The sequence below is a fragment of the Dipodomys merriami genome, unplaced genomic scaffold, assembly GCF_024711535.1.
Source record: "Dipodomys merriami isolate MVZ:Mamm:240054 unplaced genomic scaffold, mDipMer1.0.p SCAF_1, whole genome shotgun sequence".
Classification (NCBI taxonomy): domain Eukaryota; kingdom Metazoa; phylum Chordata; class Mammalia; order Rodentia; family Heteromyidae; genus Dipodomys; species Dipodomys merriami.
In genome coordinates, this window is record NW_027202270.1 from 55,974,524 (window position 1) to 56,000,020 (window position 25,497).

Consider the following 25,497-nt stretch of genomic DNA (forward strand, 5'->3'; position numbering starts at 1 on the left):
AAATTACTATTTCCATGACCAATTAAAAGGGACTAATTACCCAAAACAATTTGTCAAAATTAAGCCTGACAGCTTTTTGCTACCATAATCCTCAGATTAGGTATGGAGGCTGGCTCCTGGGGCAGGAGGGACACTTAGTGACCCAGCTGTCACTCAGGAGGTTGTCAGCTAACTGAGCTGAGGATGGAATGTAATGAGAACCAGAGGGCAGAGCACAGGGCTTACTATACCCAGAGCTGTACCAGGAATGGAGGCTCCACTGAGATTCTCAGCCCTTTGGCCTCATTCATGGCTCCTTTGAGGAGCTAATGAAAGTTGTCATTAGAACCTGTCCACACAAAAATCACATATTCCTCTGCATACAAAATGTTTGTTCACACTTTCAGAGCCCAGTCCCCAAAGCCCATACATCAAAACTTAGGACCCCATGAGGCCCTGGGGACCAATAGTTTAACTCCATTTCCCTAGAACAACCTTCTGGAAAGGTTTTCCATTGCACTGGGTACAGATACTGCAGCTGGACTGCAATGCCCATTCTTACAGCCAAACAGGCTGACCTTTGGAAAATGTGAAAATGACACAGATTGACACTGGGGCTCCTGGCCTTGGCTTTTCTATCTGCTCCTCTTCTTCTACCTCTCTCTGGATATTTTTATATCTCCTACACTTCTCTTGTTTCTCCAGGGTTGGAGTGTATAATGTGAGCATCTGTTTATTATTGTCTAATAAAGGAAAGATAGAAATAATTGTTTAAATCAACAACCAAGAGCCTTTGTACTTCCTTAGCTTCCCTAAGACATTAATCTCAGGCTGATTGCAACTAATCACAATCCAGATGAAGACAATTTTATTAAAAGAAGCTGATCAAGCCTAGGAACATACAAACAATTTGTTCTTCTACGTTTATGTTTCTGAGAATGTGGTCTATTGGTCAGCAGTATCAGAACCAGAGATGGTTAATAATTCTGTCTTTTAGGTTCCATCCAACACAGACAAAACCAGGATGCAGTAAAGGGTGAAGGGTGAGAACAAAAATTATTTGAGTGGTCATTTTAAAAAAACTGCTGCTTTAAACACTTTAAAATCTGTTCCTGGTTTAAATCAAATTACCATAAATGTATATACCTAGACCCTAACTATTTATATCCTCAAAGAAATGCTAAATTCGTTGCTGGGAGCAATGTTTCTTTTTCCTCCTTTTGAGGAATTGTCCTATATATTTTTATAAAAGTGTGATTAAAAACCTTGCATGTTATAATACAGCTGATAATTTTGTTTTAATGTCTGAATGAAGTCTTCGTGAAAAATCTCAAATTCTTTCTTTCATTATGTAGTAAGGACCAAATATCTCAAAAAGTTTTCATTTCTAATATGGTCTCTGAAAAACTCAGAGTTTAATTTTTTAGATTTAGGATTGTACTCCCATGTGGCTTCTTTGATATAGAGACCTTGTAACCTTCTCTCTTAAATAAATGTCTTATAAATACATTCTTTTTCAACTAATAGCTGCCACTTACACGTTTTTAAATAGTGGTGAGCACAAGTCATCTTTTAATAGAAAAATGCTACTGTTTACACCCCAGAATAGTGAAGGAGCAGTGGTCAGGAAGAAGAAGGGAGGACTTTAATTAAAAATATATAAAATCTTACCAAACAAGAAGAAACAAACTGCTTTAAACGTTTTAAAAATAAATGTTGTCTTTGTAAAAATAATAACTAGAGTTAGGATTTTGAATACTTTACCACAAATGATAAATGTTTGAGACGATGGGTGTTCTGATTCCCCCATTTGATAACTATACAAGCTATTCATATCTTAAAACATCAAACTGTACCCATGAATTTTATATAATTATATGTCAATTTTTAAAACACTAAATTGTCAGGCATGTTGTTGTACACCTGTAATCCCACTACTCAGGAGGCCAAAGCAGGATGGTCTCAAGTTCAAAGATTAGTGTGAAGACCCTATCTCTGAAAACAAAGTAGGAAATGAGTGATTTATCATTGTACTTAAGTTTTTAGACTTAAGGGACATTTCTTTCACAAAATAACAGCTATTTATGGTGTTGAATATCGGCTTAACATTTCATTCGATTTCAATGCTAACTTCCTGGATATGTTCAGCCTTTAGGGTTTGCTGGATGAAGCAGTACAATTACCTGTTCAGAATACTTAAAACAGAAAAAAAGTCACTGACTTTTCACGGTGTATACTCTGGTTCTTCTGTCCAGAGACCACAGACCTTGTGTTGTTCATGTCAACAAGACCCAGAACAGCCCATGCATACAGAGCTAACTTCAAAGCCTTGCCCTCCCACCCCTCCACTGAGCAGACAGAGAAGTTATTTAACCTCTCTGAGACACAGTTTCCTTTTCTTTTGAGAGGGTGAAGAGAATTACATCTGATTGCCTCTGAACTTTTAAAAATAATGTTTCAAAATCCTGATGTATCTCTATTTTAAGCTTAAGAAATAGTCTAGCTCCAAACCAACTCTAATCTTTAATTCTTGTAATATCTTTGGGTCTTATCACTGGTCACTGTGCAGTTGCCAGCGTCAAATAATCTTTGTGGCTGGGAACAGCAAAAGAATGTAAAAATTGAATTAAAGTCAGCTTTTGTTCCCTTTTGTTGAACAGTTAGAAAGTAATATTATGAAGACCAAATATATCCCCAAAGTAACAAGTATCTGTCAAAAGAAATAAAACTGAATTCTTCCTTTCCCCTAAAGAAAAGCCACTGTGAGTTGCAAACAACTAAAGACATTGAAGAAAATTTAAGCAGAACTTAATCTTAGGTAAATATTAGGTTTCATATATTGCCAGGAAAGCACATGTCAAAAGGCAACATTTGGCTCTAAAAAAATGGATAAAGATGAATACATTTACCACAAGTTCACAGTTCAAGTGGATTATCTTCTTTAACTAGAATGGTAGGGTTTAATTAAAGTAATTTTTGCTTTAAGAGAGGGACAGGTAGATGCATATTATAAAATGATAGACAAATGCAAATGCACCATGTTTCCACCATGTTATAATTTTGTATTATTATAAGGTGCAGCCTTTTGATATATAATTATTTGGTGAATTACACTGTTTTCCTTTCTCTCTAATCTTTGTTAAAAACAGCATTGGATGCTTAACTCTCTTGTTCTGGATAATGAGATGAGTAGAGTGACAGTGATTTGTGGGTGTTGGTGGCCTATTGTAGGTAGTCTGTCCAACTACCAGGCAACAAGAGTCCAAGAGACTACAGTTATAGCAAAAGAATCATTTGTATAGACCTAATGATAAAGAGAAATGTTGACCTATTTCGATGGTTAGGAGGCATACATGTTTTTCAGATAATTTCAAATCAGGATGTGAGTGGTAAACAACGGATTCCATTTTCTATGATCATTTCCAAGGCCAAAAAGAGTCTAGTGGTCATCCTTTTCATTTATTCATTCATTCAGCAAATATTTATTTAATGCTTATGTGGCAGGCGTTATTCTAAGCGCTGGGGCTCTACCAATGATAACAAGTCCCTGTTCTTATGATGTTCATATCTTAATGGAGAGAGATAGTAAATATAGGCCTTTACATCAGTTACATGAATTAATATATAAGCTAATGATAAACTAATAAGTATGATAGTCACTGGTGGTTATTGCAGAAGAATGACCGAGTGAGTGGGTGAGGTTTTGGAGATTTGACATTAGTTGCAAAGATAAGAAGTGGTCATCATAGTCTTGTACATCTCATTGTTCAGTGGGGGGAAGAGTTGGGGAGGTGGGGAGGAAAGGGATGGTAGGGGACAAACAATAATGAAGATAGTGGAGCTGCAAGTCATCTCTTCTTATGAGCTGTAGCTTCCTTCTGAAAGGTAGTCTTGAAAATATAACCACATGAATTTGGTACTGGCAGCTCATACTTGTAATACTGTAGAGAAGGCTAAGATTAGGAGGATTGTAGTTTCAGGCCAGCCTGAAGAGGAACTCCAAAGAGTTCGGCATAATGCCATGTTCCTGTCATCCCTGCTATGGCAGAAGCCTAAAATGCGTGGGTCATGAAACAATCAGCTCAAAAAGGGCTATAGTAAAGCAGTAAAGAGCCCCTCGTATAAACCCCAGTACCTCCAAAAACCTGCTGCCACATGCATTTGATTCTTAATGTGTATATCAGAATTGAATGACTATAAAGAAAAATCCTAGAATTCAAATTCTGACTGTGTTAAAATGAAGTATTATTTGGGCTATACCACTTTTTAACTTTTCTGGAAGTACTGAGGTTTTAATTCAAGGTCTTGTACTTACAAAGCACGCATACCCTTGCTGAGCTACTCCCCTAAGCTCTTTCTTTTGCTTTTATTTGTTTTTCAGAGAAAGTGTATTATACTTTTTCTCCAGAGTATGTCCTAAAGCTATAATTCTCCTATCTACATCTTTTGCAAGTACCTGGATTTTCAGGTCTGTGCCACCATACCCATTTGAGCTGTAATTCTGTATTTCATCTTTGAAGCTTTGCTTCTCTGGATAGCAGAATGCTATACTCCCCTGGTACACTCCCAATATCCTTGACTACTCCTCTTCAGTCTCTTCCAGCTTTGAATGTTAACCTCATTTATGTCAACATTTTCCTGTCATCTCATCTGCTATATAGACTTGAATGAATTTTACAGTTTTACTCCTCCAGTCAAACCTCTCACTGGAACTCCAAGTCCACCTGTGGTGTTACGTCTTCCATTTGGATGTTACTACCTTCAAATCCTCACCTACAATTTCTTTGTCCCAATTATAATAACCTCATACTTCCGGGTAAGCAGCAGTAAGCCAGAGAGCCATTCTTTTTTAATATAAATTTTTTATTGTAGAGATACTGTACAAAGGGGTTACAGTTACATTGAGTAAGGTAATGAGTACCAGGGGGTCATTCTTATCTCCTGCTTCTCTTCCCATACTCTCACCACATCGTCAACAAGCCTTGTTGGCTTTGTCTTTAGAATGTTTCCAGAACCTGACCAGGTCTCCCGACCGCCATTGTTATCAACCTGCCCATTGACTCTCACTGGACTTTTATATTAGGTTTCTCATTCCTCTTCCTGCTTCTGGCCCCAACCCCACTAGCTTCTTCCAACTCAGCAGTCAGTATGACTGAAATAAAACACGTGTCAAATCTGGTCACTTTTCTATTCAGAGCCTCCCGATAGCTTCCTATTTCCTCAGAGAAAAACCACAGTTCTCACATGACCCACAAAATCTGCACCGCCATCCCCTCATTCTCCTCTGTGTATTCTGGTCTCTGTCCTGTTCCTCCAACACATCCTGCATGCTGCCGCCTCTGGCCTCACATTACATCTAGCAGAATGTGCTTTGCATGTCACTTTTTCTCAAGTGACACTTTCTCCCTCACTCTTTCCTGATCATGCTAATTAAAATTGTGATTGGCAGACTATTTCAGGAATCTCCCATTTGCATCTCGTCTCAATAATTCAATTGTAATAGAAAATCACAGCTACTACCAGGATGAAGAAAATGGAATTTGCTGACAAGTCCTAGCTATGTTTCCAGCCAGCCAGTGCCTTTCAACACCTTGTTCTTGACCCCAATGCTACATTTCCCCATATTCACAGTGGGAGTAATGTGCTGTCCACTCACAAGACATTATGAGGTAGTGTAGATTACAAACAATTATAAGGCATGCATTCATCCCAGATAATAAATAGCCAACCCCCTTTCTCTTCTCCTGAAGAATGAGCCAAATGCATGGATGTCTTACCTTTTAGGCCACAGAGTCCACACATGGCTGCAAACACTGTAGATTCCATTTCAATATTCCTGACACCAGCTTTGTATGCTCTCTTCAAGTAATCTAGCTTTTTTTCTCTAGAAAAAGAACACAGTGCTCCATCTAATCGACCTTGTCCTGAAAGAAGATGGAGAACATTTAGTGGCCTATGTTCGACTTTAGGCTTCCCTAATGTCTGGGGGGAATGGAACCAATACAGGTGCTGGGGCAGAAGAGTCGACTGGGCTCAAAGAAGCTCTCAACAATAATGGTGTTTGTACACTGCAGCACTCCATGTGGCCATTGTGACAGAGACAGCCATATGCAGGCAATTGGTACATGTACCCCTTCCTCCTTCACACTCACCCCCACGCTGCATGCCATCCCTCTTCACTCATGTCTTCCTACCAGACTGCCTCAGTGTTTATGGATCACTTTATTTCACCCCAGTCCACTTGTGGGGACAGATGGAAATGCAGTAAAGCCAGATACTATTATTCTTCCATCCTGTATGCACCCACGATCACTCCCTAGGAAGACACTATGTGAAGTGGCTCTGTCACCAGCCACTGTTTACATAGTCCTTTTTCGCTCCCTTCCCTCTCTTTTTCTGTCTCCTGTCTCTTTCATGTTGTTTCCTCTCTGACAGTCAATTTCTTCCCCTTCCTTCTTGTCTCTCTAGCACTGCCTGCCAAACCTTGAAGACAGTGTTAATTAAGTTGATTCAAACTCAAGATATCCCCCAAAACTAAGCAGGTAATGTCAACAGAATCTGCCCAGATTGAAGGGAGTCTGCTCCTAGCTACTCCAGGGCATGTGGACCCTGATGTGGGCCAGAACTGCCATTATATTATATTTTATAGTTTGATGTTACAAAAAAGCCCGATATCTGGATGTTTATACGAAATCTCTAGAAATTACAAATGTCAAAATAATTTCCATTTAAAAGACACCACACAGACCAAAGAAAACAGACTCTAATAGGCTGCCATTTACAAGGTTGGTCTTAAACACATGCTGAGTGAGTCTCTAGATCAAGATACTGCAAACCAATGGCCTATGGTAGATTTATAGACAATGTCAGATTCGAAGCCTCTCCTATTTTATAACAAACTTGGAGTAAAACACCTTGACTAACTTCAGTTAACATATAAATAACACATCCTATCTCCCTGCATAAGTTTTAACAATTCAATATTATAACTCAAGTTTGATCCATAGGAAAATAAGTAATTTATAATGAACTCTAATACAATTTTAATATGAACACAAATACTTTGCAGAATTTCTTGGATGTCCTTATCAACACAATACCAAGCTTTTATAGATTCTTTCTCCTAGAATGAACAAGATCTGTCTTTGGAGGGTGTTTTGCCTTGCCCCTCACCCCTTAAAGCAAGCACTGTTTCTTCATATTGACCTTCAATTTGTCTCTAGGTAGGAGGAAATTAGGAGATGAGAAATTAATGCTCCACTTTAAGACTACCCTCTTCCTGTAGGACTGATACACACAAACATGCTTCCTAGCCCCCACTTCTATCTGGGGTATCAGTGAACAGCAGAGTTATAGAACCAACATATTTCCCCTCTTCTAGAGCCACCAATTTAAGTTAAAGGCAGAACAGAGATAAGATTTTGTCAACATTACTAATTGCATTTCAATATTCAACTTGTTCCTAGAGGATTAAACCCACTCTCAATATAAATTCATTCTGTATGTTTCTCTGATATCTATTAGGCTCTTGTATGGCTATAGTTTAGTAAGTTAAAAAGTTGTTTCCATTTCTTTTTTTTTAATCCACAACTATTAATTTCCTAAAGCAGAATTTTCCATATAAATTATGTGTTTGCATAACAAAGAGTTACTGGCATTTTCTGTTGCTTTCATGGTTTAGAAATTATTCTCACCTTCATAAAAATCATAGGTACACATCGTGTGGCCGATGAGGGTTGGGAAGTTGGGAATTTCTTTGCTACAGTTGAATAGCTCTTCTGCCAGTTCCTTGTCAAGTTCAGTACTTCTGGTGACAATGTTGTCCAGAATTACCTGCTCAAACTGGGGCTTGAAGAAGGAGTCTACAGCTGTATCTGTTATTACAATGGAGCCTGGTGCAATCCCTGTAATACAGTAATAAGTCATCACAGACTATCACTTAGAGTTCCCTTATTTAGAGTGACACATAGTATGTAACCTATTCTGCCAACATTAATTAATACTAGTTGCTAATGATTCTCCATGTTTTTATCTTTAAAATTATTTTCTTTTCCAAATGCAATTAAATAACATGCAGAACAGGCATTTTCATTTGCTGTCTTTCCAGATTCACATTTACAACGTGATGGGGTTTAGATTTCAAGACAAACATGACTCTTGGACATGCAAATTAGTACCAGGCTTCAGGCTCATTTTTGAATAAATTAGGTCAGGAATAAACTAAATGAGCCTGCCAGCAAGTAGCTTTCATAAAGTGATGTGACTACTTGATAGTTAATCTCTGCAGCTCCTTGATTACTATAATTTCTTGGCAGTTCCCTCCTCTCTTCCTTCAGATTCTCATCACATTCACTCCCTCTCCTCTCCAACTCCATGTAAATTAAGCTTCTCATCTGACCTTCCATTGCTACAAAGTCTGGCTTGCTCAAGGGACTCCTGCTCACTTGAGCAACCAATTTCTGCCCATTCTTATTCTCCCTGCCTAGACTGTGTTTTCATCCTCTCCAACATCTGACAGTCAGGTGTCAGCTTATGTCCTTCCCTGCAGGAGGTATGAATCCAGAGAGAAAGAACAAGAGAATAAACACAAATAAATGAAAAAGCAATGTGGATCCATTGTGTTCAGTTTCCCCAGGTTCAGCTGTGATCCACCTTTCAATCCACTCTGACTTCTACTGAGAGCATGAATAAGATGGTATGTCCTAACACTGCTCTAGACTCTCTCTATCCTAACACTCATCCTATATTTTACATGCTCATCCATTACTCTGATAGAACAGAACCTCTGTGAAGACAAGAACAGTACCCACTCACCACTCTTTTCCCAGGTCTAGCATCATACCTACCATATTATGGCATTCAATAAAATCTGAGGGATGAGTAAGTGCTTCCGTAAAGATGTCATCTGGAATGTGTCTGCAAACTATAGACCATAGGCAACAAGCCATCTATCTCAGTAAATAAAATTGACTAAGTTTTATTGAAACATATTCACAAGCCTTCATTTGCATACTGACTTTGCTGGTTCTGAGCTATGGTACAGAGTTTAGAAGTTTCAAAACAAAACACATCATCTGCAAAGCCCAAAATAGCTTTATTGGCTAGCACTGCATGAATAAACTTTACCAATCTCTGCTATACAGCTTAGCCTTATCCTGGATGTATTGAACAATGTAGAGTTAATTACAGAACACTTAAGAAGATACTGCTCCTGAAGATAAAACTTTGATGGGTTAGGTACTTTTTATGTAAGCTAAACAAGTGGCTTCTTCAATGGCTTACAATGTCCTAAGAATAGGAAAGCAATTGAGAAGGAAGTTGAACATGGGTACAACCAAAATTATGTTATTCACCTGTTATCTTACTATTTAGATACACTAAAGCTATATCACTTTGGTTTCTCAAAGGCAAAAAAATATTTACTCCAGTACCTTTTTTCTTATCAAAGTATGTTTGTTCATTTGAGACACAATCATGTCTGCAAAGAAATAAATGGTGCCTCTCTTCATCTTCAAACACAATGCTGCTTAAAACAAATTAAATGAACCCATCTTATTTATAAGCATAGAGTTCTTAATGGAGCTATAAGTTTTAAAGGAAGGTGTTCACACCAGCATTCATAGATTTTCGTTGTGATTTTGGTGCCATTTAGTTGGAATGAGCATCATATTGTCAAGAAGCAAATGAGCTAGGCGGTCCCTAGTGTCCCTTATCCTAGCTCGGTACTTAGGAATATCAAGTGGCAACTTCCACGGCCAGAATGGCACAGTCCATAGGTGTGAGCTAAGTACTCAGCCCCACGTATCCCACAACCTAAGAATCATGAGCAACATTAATACCAATAGAACCTACTTCATCCTCAGTGTGTGGTTATTGCTCTTTATTACTAGGAATATTATCAAATTATAATCTGGAAGAGGTTCTGATGTAACTCCAAGAGCTTACATTCTCCCTTTTCCTTTGTTTAGACATCCACAAATATCCTTTCTCTCATGTATGAAGGGCCCTAACTGGACTTTGTTTCTGGATCTCAGCTGTAGAAAGGCCACACTGTTTTGATTCTGCCTGATTTTAATGAACTGTGGCTTAGCCATCTGGGGCTGTGATATTGGATATGCCATTTCTCTAATTCTTTGAGGATTTTTAAGGTCTAGTCTTGCTCCAAAATTCTTCTTTGTGTGATTCTAAAACCATTTTCATCCACAATTCTCAATCCTTTTTATAGCCCATTCAGTCTTGTCAATCAAACCTTTCTATGTGCAATGTCCTGCCTGTATCTTCATGTGATGACATGCAAAAATCATACCCTGCCTGACAAGACTTCGTCAGCTCTGCTTCTTAAGGAAAGGTAGGAAAAAAATGTTTTTTCAGAAGTTTACCTTAACATAATCTGGAGCCATAAAGCAGGCCCTTTTATAGTTTGCCTGACACACCAAGAAAGAAGAAAGGTGAATGGGCTTTGGGGCAACCTTAGGAGGCATCCCTTGACCTTCTCTAAAAGCCATTCCATTGCTATCTGGCAGATTGATGAGAATGACAGACAAGAAAATATTTTCTTAAGAATTAATTAGTAGGTCTAGTTATTTAGCTAATAAGAGAAGGAAATCTTTGCAAACTTTTTATTTTTAACTTTACATTTAACTTCTGTCACTTACAAAATTGCTAAGACTCAAAATTTACTTCTAGCTAAGACTGGTGGCACATGCTCATAATCCCAGCATTGAGAGAAAGGCTGAGGCAGGGTGATCACTAATTCATAGTCATTGTGGGCGACATAATACATTCAAGGTAGAAGGAAGGGAAAGGAAAGTGGAAGAGGAAAGGAAAGAAAAGGGAAGGAATGGGGAAGAGAAAAGAAAAATCTTACTCTCAAAACACATTTTTAGCAATTCTACTCTTCAACATATGAATGTTACTAAGACTGTTAGCAATAGGCACTAGGTTTACATGGAGAAACAAAAAGAAGAAGAAGAAGATGAGAATATGAATATATTTCCTTAAATTTCCTCAAGTGAAACCGCCAGCTAGATTTCTGTTTGCCTCTGAGTATGTTAGAGTACTTTGAATGAATATAAGGATGCACATAAGAATCACTGAGTTTTAATAGTAAAAATCAAGCCATCTCACCGATTCCCCCTGATGTGCCCATTCTGATAATGGTAACATCACAGCATCGTGCATGGTGTAATAATTTGATGAGTTCATGAAGCATAATAGAAATGGAGGGGATGCCCATACCATGCTGTTGAGAGAAAAGAGAAAGTTATTATACTTCTCACAAATAGATGCATGAACAGGACATATTTTTTTCCTTCATTACAAGTTAACAGCCCTGGGATAAATTTACATAATCATTAAGACTTTGCCAGTGCTGAGGAAAACATAAGTCATCTCTAACTGACGCCTACATGACATGCTGATGGATGTATCCATCTGTGAGGATCAGAGAGAGCATCTCACTGCCAGTTAAATGGATCTTCAAGAGCAGAGCTGGGAGGGTGTGGTGTACAGGTGTGTCAGGGTGGTGCTATGAGGCTCTTTACAAGGAGCCTATATAAAGAACTTGAATAATTGCCATAATACTAAAGAAACATAATTTTGGCTGACATATCACCAGTCCTTCTCCATCCTAATACACGAACACATAAATCCATTTTGTTGTTCTCATGTAGTCTTGATTATTTGCCTCTTAACTCTGGTAAACTCTGAGGAGTTTTAGGGGAGAAATGTGGATTCAATTTCTATGCAAAATGTGAAACTCAAGTTGAATGAGTGGGTGATTTTAAGTTGTTATCAATGCTAGTTTTCTTCAATAGTTAGAATTTCAGCAGTAGAATCAATGTCACCAAAATAGAGGTCAACACCGGCTAGATTTAGCTACTCCTGATGATTATACTACATTCTAATAATTCTCTCATTTTTAGAAACTTGAACTGAGATTCATGCTCATGGCTACTTCATTCTTAATATAGTAACAGAGAGTCAAAGCTGTTTCTCTGCATATTCTGCTCTTGGGCACAAAAACTGGAATAGCACTCATTCTTATGTTTTTACCTGACATTTTTCCTTTCTGACAAGATTATTAAACTACAAAAACTTGGAATCTTTTGCTCATCACTTTTGGTTCCTATCCAAGATACTCTGAATTTGGAATGCATTGGAAGCCTTCTGGATCCAGGAGTGAAACCTATATTGATTTGTTTGTTTGAGATTAGAAAGGTTGAGGCTTTAGACTAGCATTGCAACTAATGAATAAACTATTATTTTTTTCTACTGCAAATTAAGAGGACAAATTGTTGTTTGAGATGTTAGGTTCCTTCATAGTCAGCTATTTGGTAGGTTTCTGATTGTCATTTATCTTGCCATTTGATGATGAATGACAAATAGACAACATGTTTTGCTTAAGTTGTGCGCTCTCTCTCTCCTCTCTCTCTCTCTCTCTCTCTCTCTCTCTCTCTCTCTCTCTCTCTCTCTCTCTCTCTCTCACACACACACACACACACACACACACACACACACACACACACACACACACACACACACACACCAACAGCTGTGGAAACATTTTCAAAAGGGAACCCACTGAGAATGCTTTGCCTGCTGGTAAGACCTATTGCTTTCTTTATCTTCTTTTAAACTCTAAGACGTTGTGCATGTTTTAATTCCATATGCCAGTTTATGACTACAATGCATCTTGATCAGTGTTACCCCTTTCATCATCCTCTCTCCCTCCCAACACTATTTTCATTCCTGTGATTTTTGGTAAGGCCTACTTCTAATTGACTAACCATAGCCACTTAGATTAAAAAATTATTCCTTCACAGGACAGCTGGACCAGTTTCCTGCTATATCTATATATCACCAAAGTTTTATTGCTCATTTATGGTAGTTTTACTTTTTAATAAATTTACTTTTTTGTCCTTCCTTATCTAGTATGCAAAAGTCCAATTATATTCTAAATGACCCATGATAGCAAGACAAGATTTGCCAGAATCAGAGGATACAAACCCCTTCTAATGTAGATATTCTATAGTTGTTTACCAAATTATCAAATGAATACAAGAATGGATTCTTCCATCTCAGTCCAAAGCAAGACTTTTAGATACTCTTGGACTCAAAGGAGATCAACATGTCTTCCCCATTAGCATCAAATACATTTTCTTTTTCTTTCTTTCTTTCTTTCTTTTTTTTTTTTTTGTCGATCGTGGGGCTTGAACTCTGGGCTTGAGTGCTGTCCCTCAGCTCTTCAGCTCAAGGCCAGTGCTCTACTGCTTGAGCCACAGTGCCACTTCCAGTTTTCGACTGGTTTATTGGAGATAAGAGTCTCACAGACTTTCCTGCCTGGACTGGCTTTGAACCGCGATCTTCAGATCTCAGCCTCCTGAGTAGCTAGGATTACAGGTGTGAGCCATTGGAGCCCAGCCAAATACATTTTCTTTTATTACCCTTGGCTTCAGCCATAGTCACCTACTCCCTACCCCTGAATGCTACTAGTAGTCTGAAGGATCAGTGAATGACAGTGGTAACTGTCCTTTAGTATAGGAGCCATTTACAACTCAGCTCTTAGAGTTGTCATACTTCTCCAAGACTCTACCCTGTCCTCTGGCATGCTAGCTTATGCACCATTAAGTTGGCTGCAGTGTTCAGTCTGTGATGGACTCAGTCTTTTGCTTCAAAATAGAGCCCTAACAGAAGCCAATCTGAGAAAGGTAGACTAGGTGCCTGTGTACAGTGCAGACACCCTCCTGAACACACACCACTTATGGGTACTGCTGACATGTTCTAGGTGAGAAGGAGCAATTCACAAGAACTCAGTGGTGACACATTAGCAGCTTTTTAGCAAGCTTCTCCTAGTGTTAAAACACTCCATTTAGCAATTCTGAAAATTGGCCCCTACACACTAAAAGCTCAGCATTCTCAAAGCTGTACAAGGGCAGAGGAGAGAAAATGGGAGGGGAAGATGTTGATCAGTTACAAAACATAAAGAGGGAGGGAGCATTTGGGTGTTTTCTTTAACTTCATGATGACTATAGGCCAAAGTTACCCTAGCCTGCCTGCTAGGCTTTGCCTTGAGGAATCTTTCCAGTAATGAGGAATGTCATACCTGAGCACTTGGTTTAATTGTATAAGAAGGCAAAGCAGAGGGGGAAAAGAACAATGCACATGTGTCCATTTTGGTCTTTAGCCTGTGAAGTCTAACTACTATGCAGCATGGCGTACTTACACTGATGGAGAGCACGGGGCCGGTTTTGAACATGCAATATCTGTCTGTTCCAGCACAGATGTCCTTAATGTCTTCTCCACTTCCAGCCAACCCAAGCTCTTTGTGCATAAACAGTGCAAATGCTTTCATTCTGTTGGGACTTCCCCCGACGCAGACAAACTGTCAACACAAACAAGTACCTGGTCATAGTCACTGGGATACAAAGTGAGCCTTACTTAGGTTTCAACTCTAATGCTTTTAGTTTATTGTTAATTTCCTTAGGAGTATGTGTAGATGTCTTGGGCTATGCAGGTGAATTAACTCATTTCCACCATTACTCTCTAAAAGAGAGCCATCAGATGCACTTTTATGTACTAAATTAGTAAAGAAAAATCACAAAATCATAGTAAGTGTTGACATTGTTCAAGGAGATGTTTCCTGGTGGTTTTGTTTATAGTAACATCAATCAACATCTTAATTGGTATAATCTGCCTAGGGTTGGGCCTTAACTGGATAGATAGATATTTAGCATGTAAGAATGGAGTATATAGAATGAAGTGCGATAAGGGTAAAGGGAGATTGTTTTACCCATGTTTCCTCATTCTGCCACCCTAATCATAAGCTTCTGTTACCAATATACTATGATAACTTAAGGCTTTAAAGCAATTATGTCAAGACTTTCAACTTCTCATTGAGAAAAAAAATTCTCATGGAACAGATCTTACTGTTAGAAATTTTCAATCTTATTGTAGATTCTCATGTATTCTAGTGATTTATGTTTTCCTTTTATTCACTTTTCAGCCTCTGTGAAGTGGGGGAAGGTATTAGAGTCAATGTGTCACATCTAATAAAATGAAGTAATAAAATCTTCATGTTCCTCTGCAACCTCATGTTAGGAATAGAAAGGAGGATGTCAGGGAGTGAATCGATGTGGACTATTGGGGGCACAAATGGCAGCCAGCTGAGTGAATATCACCAAGGGTCAGCTGCAGAAAGTCCCAGAACCAGAAGGAAGCAGAGTTCACAGAAGGGATCAGGTAAAAAAAAGTCACCCAGGAATCTGAGCCAAGCAGAGTGGTACATAGACTGTAAAAAAGCTCTAAAGCAGAGAAGGTGACATTGCTATTGGTCTGCACTTGAGCTAAGGTACGCCTGCCTGGCTTTGAACCTTAACCCATTTCTGATTAAGTAACTGGCTCAAACTCTTTATACATCTCAAACCAAAATAGGAAAGCACAGCAGGCCCTAGAGATTTTTGTCAGGATGAAATGAGATTGCATATGACAAAGGATGCTGTACAGATCCAGCTACCTGCTCAGTGTCCACAAATGGGAACTATTGTTTTCTATATCAAGAAACAATTTCCTGGCCTGCCTTTTGAGCTTGCTTATAGTTTCTGTCTTGTAGAAGCTGATTCAAGTCTTCTAGGAAAGAAAAGGCAGTTGGTGGTGCCCGACTGATGTGGGCAGCATTGGGCAGAGGATCAGAAACAGTGCTGGCCCAGTGCCTTCCATGGATGAAGGAGATCTAAAGAAACAATACCTAGCTGAGGTTGGAGAGCGGGCACCCCATTCACAAAGGATTGACTCTGTTGGGTGGTCTGATTGTATGGTGCATGCTGTTTTCATTTAGCAATAATTCCTGTGCCACATGCACTCATTCTCAATTATGGAATGGAATTATCCTTTTATCCAGGCCTTCTGCTTCTCGTCTACCCTTATTATTGTCTTTTTCTGTGGCTTCTTAGGCATTTCACTGGTGGAGCCTTCAGCTAGTAATGAACTTTAATGAGCGTCAACCACAAATATTGGGTAGCAAAGATGATAAGGCTATGGTTTAAGCTGAATTTTAAAAAATTGTTATCAACTATTCAAGGATCTTTCTCCTCTGTAGGCATGGAAAATTGAGACTTGGCTCAAGATCTGTGTATGAAAAGAGCCTTAAAAAAACCCTATAGTAGTTTGAAAATAACTTCACTGTGTAGTGCCAGTGAATGTAAATTACAACTGTTCAGATTGACCGTAAAACCGAAACAGATGCTAGAATAGCTTGCGGGTTGAGCTCTTCTTTGAAGTGTAGATATTGCTGTAATCACCAGGAATTTCTGCATATTTCTAGAGACATAAAGATGATATGCATGGACAGAAGTAGCTTAGTTTCTTGAAACCTTGCCTCCTAAATGATACTTCCTAAATGTCATCTCTAGACTTGATTTGCAGTTTGGCTACTTTAATGAGACGTAAAATAAAGCTGAAGACCACCAACCAACACTGAACTTCAGTACCACTTATTTAGGTTCTAAATGAGATATTTATTGTCTTGGTTTTATCAAAGAAGATAAAAAAATACATTGGGAGGGCATCAGAAGCATTACAAAACACATGAAGACTGCTGTCAGAATAAATTTCCAAGTACTCCCAATATCTCAAAAGACATAATGTTGCCACATTGTATTAATCAAATACTTAAAAGCAGTTTGTGTATTTTGTATGTTGACAATGGAGTTCAAGGCCAGGTGTCAGTGGCTCACACCTGTAATCCTATCTACTCAGGAGACTCAGATCTGAGGATTGTGGTTCAAAGCTAGCCCAGGCAGGAAAATCAATGAGAATTTGATCTCCAATAAACCACCCCAAAACCAGAAGTGATGCTGTGGCTCAAAGTGGTAGATGCTAGCCTTGAGCAAAAGAGCTCAGGAACAATGCCCAGGCTTTGAGTTTAATCCCCATGACTGACCAAAACAAAAAGGCAAAACAATGGAATCCAAATACTTCTGAATGCCTATGATAGAGTCATAAAATAATCATTTTCTGTGTTAGGTGAAATTTCTTGAGATAGATTGGAAGGTGCAAGTTAGTGATTTTATAAAAGACAGCTCTAGAAGACATTATAAAAGATATATTTTGATGTTGAGTTTGAAAAATAACTTCTACAGATCATCCACCACATTTCTCAATTGTTTCCTTTTCTCCAGTGAATGTGGCAGACTCTGATGAGCTATTTATCACAAAGGTTTCGCCTTCTTTCTGAGCTCACTGTTAATCTTAGCTTCCCAGGCTCCTTTCCGCTTAGATGAGGTCGAATGCCTATGTTTCAGCCACTAGCATGTGAGCAGAAGTAAAGTAGGCCCTAGTTTATGGAAATAGACACTATGTTAGGATTCTACATACATCTTCATTCATCTTCTGGCTGGGGGTTGACATTCAAGGAAGCTGCCAGCCAGTCCTTGAAGGTGACAGAGAAGCAAGATACAAAGAGCCTGGTTCCTTGAGTGTTAGGTTTGAGGAATGTCACCTGTCAGCCAGTAACATGTTGCTTAATGTAAGCAGTAAACTTGCAATGGTGCTAATCCACTGAGATTTTGCAGTATTGGGTAGCAAAATCTTTGAAAATATAGTAACAATAGGGAGGAAATGGGGGGGAGGGGCGATTCATTGTCTGAGTCTGAAAGTTTTAAACTTTATACTGCTAGACTTCTCTTTTCCTACAAGAATTTCAAACATTATTAATAATGTTGTTAATCATGATCATGATCTTCATGAGGACAAGGCTGAGTTTTCAGGTACTGGCCAATTGTGTTCCCTCTTGTTAGTAAGGATTGCTGCCCTGAGATTGAAGGGAAGTCAAGAAATTGAACCTAGGGGGCTGGGAAGGTGGCTCAGTGGTAGAGCGCTTGCCTTGCATGCATGAAGTCCTGGGTTCAATTCCTCAGCGCCACAAAGCAAAAAGAAAAAAGCCAGAAGTAGCACTGTGGCTCATGTGGTAGAGTGCTAGCCTTGAGCTGAAGAGCTGAGGGATAGTGCCCAGGCCCAGAGTTCAGGCCCCACGACTGGACACCCCCCACCCCCCAAAAAAGAAATTGAACCTAGAATCTTCTTATTCAGAAAAAGGCGGTTCCCATGTTGGGTGCTGATAGTTCACACCTGTAATTCCAGCTACTCAGGAAGATGAGATCTAAAGATCATAGTTTGAAGCCAATCCAGGCAGAAAAGTCTATGAGGCTCTTATCTCCAAATAAATAAATACCAAACAATAGAAGTCAGAAATGGAGCTGGGGCTCAAATAGTGAAGCACTAGCCTTGAGCAATAAAGCCCAGAAACAGCTCCCAGTCTCTGAGTTCAAGCCCCAGACTGGCAAAGAAAAATAAAAAAGAGATTGCCCCCTATAGTGGTAGAGGAGAAACAGACATTTAGATATGTAGGTAATAGATCATAACCTGTTTCAAAAACATATTCTGTCTTTTTAATTTATTAACTAGGTGTTTACTTTAGATTTTCAATTATGCTAAGCCTTCCCATCATCAGAGTCATTCCTAGATAAAGATCCAAGGAAAATTATTGTGAGGCATGAACCCCAAACCTAACATTTGAATTCAGGTAAAATCCTACTAATGTGCAACAAAGACAACCTTGATTGCTGGCTCCTGAATATAAACTTCAGAAACAATAGAAAAGAGAGAGGTTATATTAAAAAGAGGAAAGAGAAGATGGACAAGGCCACACAAAGGCAAGGAGCAGTGGTCTAGAGGTGAATGGAGAAATGGCACCCCTCACAGCTTGCTCCTTACAGAGAGGTAAGGAGGAGGAATCCTACTACCTATTGATAGTGGGCAACATTCACCTATTTCCTTCCTTCTTTCTTTCTTCCATCCTCCCTCCCTCCTTCCTCCCTTCCTTCTTCCTGCCTCCTTTCCCTCCTTTCACCTATCTTCATCCTCTTATTTCTTGTCCTTTCTTCTACTCTACCTCCATTTCTTCATCATCCTCTTTCTTTACCTCCCCAGTTGCAATTAATATACTTTTCAGACTTCCTGAAACTCAGAGTCCACCTGGTAAAAATAAAAAAAAAAAAAGAGCCTTGGAATTTAGACTTAGAAAAACTTGGTCCACAGTCCAGCTCTGCTGTTCTAGTGTAATTTTAGCTTCCTTTGACCTCTTTCAATTTATTCTTTGTGACCATTTCTATGAACTCTCCTAAGCCAAAAAAAATGTCAAAAATGCTTAGGAATAAAATTGTCCATTTGAGTCTTTTCATAACAGAAAATATTTTAACAAAAAAATTTAAAATAGGTTAGCTAATTTATGGCATGGCTTTATGGCCTCCTTGAACATTGTATTTCAAAGAGAATGTAGTACTATGGGGAAATATTAATAAAATCTAGCTAAATGAAAATACAGGATGCCAAGTTACATTATTACAACTGTCTTAACATTTATCCATTTCAAAGGAATGGAAGAAAAAACTGGTGGATAGTGTCTAAATTTAGGTGGTGGACCTATGATGTATGTCTTTTAAAACTCAATGTTCTTTCATGTATTTTCCCAATTTTATTTTTATTTTTTTACTTCCAAATTTTAAATAATGAACAAGAATTGCTTTTATAATTCATGTAGATATGATAAATAATTAATATAGCAATACTATTTTACTAGAAGTATTCTGTAAATAATTTTCTCATGAAATAACAAAAATCTTAATAATAAGAAATATTTGTTTCTTATTATTGTTAGTCTTATTGAATTCTAAATGAGAATTAGTGAGGTTCAGCAATAAATAAAGATGTTAAGTTGTAAACTGAATCTCCTAACACATCAAGAATTCTGAGTGCCAAGAAACATTGTCAATAAAATGGTATTTATCTCCAAGGACCAGGGCAGGCAAATAATTGTGTTTGTATTGGATTTAGTTTGGGTGCCTTTATGTCTTGTTGGAGTAGAAATCATTGCTCATGATGACCATGCTCTAAACTGAGATTTTTTGTGACTTTGGCTCTTATTGGGATCGCTGATATTTCTCTAGCTAAGGCTATAAAGCATGTTTTGGAAAATTAAGAAAAATTAACAGAGGGAAAACAATAGTTTTTCTTGAATTTACAAGCAGTTTTACCTTTACATCTCCGAACATTGCTGGCAGGTTGTGTGTTTTTGTTCCTAAGTCCAGGTGGTAGAGAACATCTTCATCCATAGTATCCAGGTAAGGATTTTTAACATTTACAAACCTTTTCCTGGGAAAACACAAATACACATACATACACAAATACAGAGGGAGTAAAGGTATTTGGAGAGAAAGTACACAAAAGTTAAAGGCTATTGGATTACACCTGTCACTATTGCTAGCCAAAATATTGGGCATAAAATTCTTGTCTCCCTGATATGTGGATGTTAAAGCCAAAATGCAAGGAGATATGGCAAAGTAAAAAAGACTTGAGAAACAAAGGACTGCCACTCATTTTGACATATCATTGCTAAATGACTCCATGTTCTTGACCACATCTATGGAATATATATGTACACAAGGGAGGGAAGCTAGGATGAGGACACAGAATCAGATGGAAATGGGAAATGGCCCATCAGCTGCACCTGACAGATGAAAATGAACTAAGCAACCCAAAGACAGCTATGGGAAGGGACAAATGAGAGGGAAAGAAGGAACAGCTTACACTTAGCAAAAGGAAAGAAATGTAAATATCATCTGATGTGAAAGAAATAATTGTATTGTCATAGAATTAATTCTATTGTCATAGAAATAATTGTATTGTCATAGAATTCACAAACTTTATAGACCATGATAATGACAATTTTCCTTGTGAAGGTTAAAATGTGTTTGTGACTTTAACTAAGTCACAATACTGTGAAATATGTGAAATTTATGTAATCACCTAATCTCAATTTTTAAAAAATTTTAAAAAGAAAAAAAACTTCTTGTATCATTAAATGCAGTACAACAATAATAATTGGCTAACATTGGCTGTGCCCTTACTATGTCCCAGACAAAATTCAGCATAAAAATTGAACAATGCATGAAAACTCCATAAAACAAACACTTCAGCTCACTTGATCTTATAACCACTCTGTTAGATAAGTGTTATCAGTCATATGATTTAAAATGAGAAACCAAGACTTACAGAAATTTTTCTATATCATGCATCCAAATTTATAGTCCTCTCCATTAAGTTCATACTATCCCTAGAGGTCTTTCTCTGAATGGGAAGCTATGTAATATAAGGTACTGGACTCCAGAGTAAAAGGATCCTTTTACCAGTTTAAAGATATATATTCATGTACAACCTTGGGTACATTATCTTTGGGTTTTTTTTATTTCTTCATATGTGAAATGGGTATAGTGAATAATTTTAAGCTCATTATGAGCCATGAATCAGATAGTATTTGTAAGGGCTGGTTATTACTCAGTGGTAGAGCATTTGCATTACACACACAGGAGTTGGTTAATAACTTTACACCACTTTAATTATTAATGATAACAAATTATCTGTCCCATACCACAGTGATCAGGATGTCTTTCCCAAGAATAATCTGGAACTTCTTCACTCTTTTTCCTCCCAGTGTTCACTTATTAAGTTCCTGCTCATTCTTCAAAGTTCAAGCTATCACCTGTTCTCTGAAGAATTTTCCAAGGATAGTCCCTCCCCATTCAATATTCTTTTCCCCTTACTATGTTTCTAAAGAATTTGTCTCATAGCAATGTCATTAAATAACATTTCACATTGTCATAGAGTTCATTGCTGTCTCCCAGAAAGATGGTAAATTCCCTGTGCAAGCTGTCTCTTACATCTTTCTTTAATCCCTAAATTTTAACAAATTCTATTTGTTAACATAGATTTGACTGTTCAAATTGTGGAAAAATACTATTAATTTCCCCATCAAAAACAACAGATAGGACAGATTCTTACTCAGAGTCTTAGAGAATAGATTCTTAGATTCTTAGAGTTAGGTTCTTGGAGAATGCTCAAACCAGCATGGTTGTGGATTATATTCTCTTATATTGATTCAGATAAGTGAATATAAAGTGAATATGAGTGAATATAAAGTGAGTATAAATGTGTCTGTTATGGAAAACAGTACAAAGACTCCTCAAAAAAATAAAAGTAGGACTACCTTATGATCCTAAAATCCCTCTTCTTAGTGTGTATCAAAGGGAATTAAAATCAATATGTGAAAGATATATTGTGGAGCACATGGGCAGCCAAGATGGCTCTGGGAGGGGGTTGAGTGGGCAGAGCCTAATTTATTGAAGAGCACATGGCCAGCCAAGATGGCTCTGGGAGAGAGTCGAGTGGGCAGACCCCAGTTGATCTTCTGATCAGTACCTAACCAGCCCGTGAAGGCTCAGGTGAATGATAGGGTGTGACCTTGACAGTGATTGGTTCCTCTTCCTCCCTTACCATACCACCCACCTTTTTTGTCTTTAAAAGGGGCTGCTCTCTGTTAATAAACGAGTTTTTCTGCCTGCTGGATTTGGGTCCCCGCTGTGTCTGATTGTCTCCTGGGCTGAGGGAGGCTAGGGAACGCACTTACCTTTCCTCGGACCCCGTCCGTCTTTTGTGGGACGGACGAAGACCCAACAATATATCTGCATTGCTATGCTCATTTATGTATTATTGACTATAACTTAAAATATCCAATCAACCTGAGTTTACTTAAATAGGCAAATATAGAAATTATGGCATATATGATGAATGGAATACTTTTCAGTGTTTGTTTTTTTAAAGAAGATTTGGTCATAGATAATAACATGAATGGAACTACAAAAAAGTATGCTAAGTATAATATTCCAGGCCAAAAAGACAAATACTATGTATTTTCTCATACATATGGGATGGGGGAGAAGAAACAGAGGAGAAGGGTGATTGCCAGAGGCTAGAAGCTGGGGGCGGGAAGGGAAGATGTCTGTTCAAGTCTCATTAGATCGGAGGAATAAGTTTCAGTGATCTATCACTTCATAGTAACCACTGACAATAATAACATGAATTTTTATTTTTAACATTTTCAGGACAAAAAACCTAGAATTAAGGGAGCTGGTGTAGATGTTAACTAACAATTGAATTTTACTACAAGATATACATAGATAAATACCTCACTTTGAGCTGGGATGTAGCTCAGTTGTAGAATACTTACCTAGTATGCATAAGACACCCTGGTATATAGTAATGCACACACACATACACACATATACTGGTCTACAGTGTGTGTACATGTGCATATATACCTCATATTGTACCCCATAATTATACACAATTATCATTTGTAAATCAAATATAAATAAATAAAAACAATTACAATTTTATAATTTTAAAAAGAAAATTTTAATTGGGATTTTATACCAAATTCAACCCAGTATAATCTGTCTGATAGAATACTTTTTTTTTGCTATAATACTTTTATCTTTCTAAAATACCTAATTGCTACTAAATAAGGTTGAAGCAACTACCTCTTCCTCAAACTTTTGTTACATTTTTGTATCATTAAATGAAATACAACAATAATAATTGGCTAACATTTGCTGTGCCCTTACTATGTCCCAGACAAAATTCAACATAAAAACTGTACAATGAATGAAAACTCCATAAAACAAACACTTCAGCTCACTTGATCTTATAACCATTCTGTTAGATAAGTGATGTGGCATCAAATTTGGGGTGTTTTGTTTTAATTTTTATTCCATGATGTTACATAACATGGGCAGTATTAAATATTGGTCATGAAAGAAAATGGCACTCTGGGAAGAACTTTCTTCAGCACCTTTGCAATGTCTTCATGGTCTCTGTCTGTCTGTCTGTCTGTCTGTCTCTGTCTTCTTTGTCTCTCTCTTCCTGTCTCTATATTCTCTCCTTCCCTCTTTCCCTCTCTCTCTTTCTCTGTGTCTGTGTGTCTCTCTGTGTCTCTGCCTCTGCCTCTGCCTCTCTCTCTCTCTCTCTCTTTTTCCTTGGATTCCCTGAAGGGATGAAGATGGCAGGATACACACTGTTTGGCGTGGATAAGTGGAGCATTTTGTAAAATGCTGACATGGTGGCAAGACATTTCACATAACACTAAGCAAATCAGGGGGAACTCACAGAAAATCCTTAAGCCTCATAAAGATTAATGCTCTATTATGTTCTGTTAACCTGAGGCAGAAATTGGAGCTAACTGCACAAGCAGCTTCAGCAGATTTATGTCTACCCCCGAGATGAATAACATCCACAGTATTTCAGAAATGAATTCTATGTGAAGTCCACCACAAAGTGTATGAAATCATTTCATAATGCTCTACAACACAGCTGAGTCTGCCTTAGGCTTGGGAAGGCCCCTTTAATTATTTCTCAGATACACCCCATGGACATGGAACTAAAGGTTGTACTTCATAGTTAATTCAAGCTGAACTTTGAGTTTGTGTTCACTCCTGCACATTGGTTAAACTTTTGCGTGTTTTTGGTAACTTCTTTTGCCCCTTTTCCAACCCTCCCCTGCCCCCAACCCCATACCAAACCAAGAACCAAGCAATGAAAATGTTAGGAAGCAATTTTGCATTGTTCTTTGATTTGTATTTTGAACTATATTTCAACTATATTATGATTAAGCCTAAGAAATTTTTGTTACCATCTGAGCATCTCATATAAAATCCAAGAAACTTTCCTCTTATCAAAAATAAAAACATAACAAAAAACAAAAAGCCCAAAACCAAAAAAAAAAATCAAAACTACTCACCCATTGTATGCATTCTTGTCAGGTATCATGGATATTTTGGAGGCAGGTAAAATGGAAGCCATACTTTGTAGTATATTAGGAAAGTGAAATATTGGAATTTGTTATCAAATTATAGATATAGTCACAACAATTCAGCTCAATGTTGCAACAGTCCTCTCCCCTAAGACTCGTAATTTTTTGTAAAATTATGAATGGAATTCTTGCCTTAGCATTTTAAACAATCTGGTCAAATTAAAATATTGTCCCTAGCATGTCCTTTTATAGTACATGAATCTCTGTAAGCATCATTCCCCAAGAAGATAGGCTCTGTTTGAAGGTGTGGCATCCTATCTCTTTGACCAGATTGGTTACCTTGTTAACTGATTATTAGAGCACTTTCCCCTTCCATCTGACTTTGGTCCCAATGTGGGCATGTCCTCATGTCCTCTCTCATTTTCCACACGAGCCTCATCAAAATATCTCAAAAAATGTGTCCAGGACATGTGAGAACTTTCTGTTCTCAAACATTTCATTTTCATGTCCCTTCCCACACTCTGTCCACTTGATTTCTTTCTCTCTCCCTCTTTGTCTTTTGTCATCACAAATAAGAAAAACAGCCAAGCTCTGGACCTCGGAGTGCCCCTTCATCTGAACTTTGCCCATTTGAGTGAACTCAAATGGTCTGATAGCTAAACAAAGCTTGTTTTCCAGGGTCTCTTGAGCTAGTTAAGTGCTAGGTTGCCTCTAAAATCTACTAAACCATGTGCTGGAGTGTCAACCCAGGCAAAATAATGAATTGCGACCTAGCATCTTAAGGAAAGAATCTGTGAAGAGATCTGCAGATTTTCACT

The 25,497-nt window shown here is 38.0% G+C and overlaps 1 protein-coding gene across 4 annotated transcripts in view; it reads right to left on the minus strand.

Annotated features, from left to right (window-relative positions):
- The window catches only part of Upp2 (uridine phosphorylase 2), a 204,521-nt gene that overhangs the window by 3,595 nt on the left and 175,429 nt on the right, over nt 1–25,497 (minus strand). For 3 of the 4 annotated variants that reach the window (XM_070022818.1, XM_070022811.1, XM_070022815.1), the window contains exons 2-6: nt 20,070–20,187; nt 14,204–14,362; nt 11,107–11,221; nt 7,674–7,883; nt 5,757–5,903 (exon numbers count right to left, since the gene is read on the minus strand). In XM_070022818.1, the coding sequence (XP_069878919.1) occupies nt 5,757–5,903; nt 7,674–7,883; nt 11,107–11,221; nt 14,204–14,362; nt 20,070–20,147 (709 nt within the window). In that variant the 5' untranslated portion in view covers nt 20,148–20,187. Of the gene's footprint in view, nt 1–5,756; nt 5,904–7,673; nt 7,884–11,106; nt 11,222–14,203; nt 14,363–20,069; nt 20,188–24,667; nt 24,943–25,497 lie in introns of those variants that run through there. The other variant, XM_070022803.1, reaches the window with a different exon arrangement.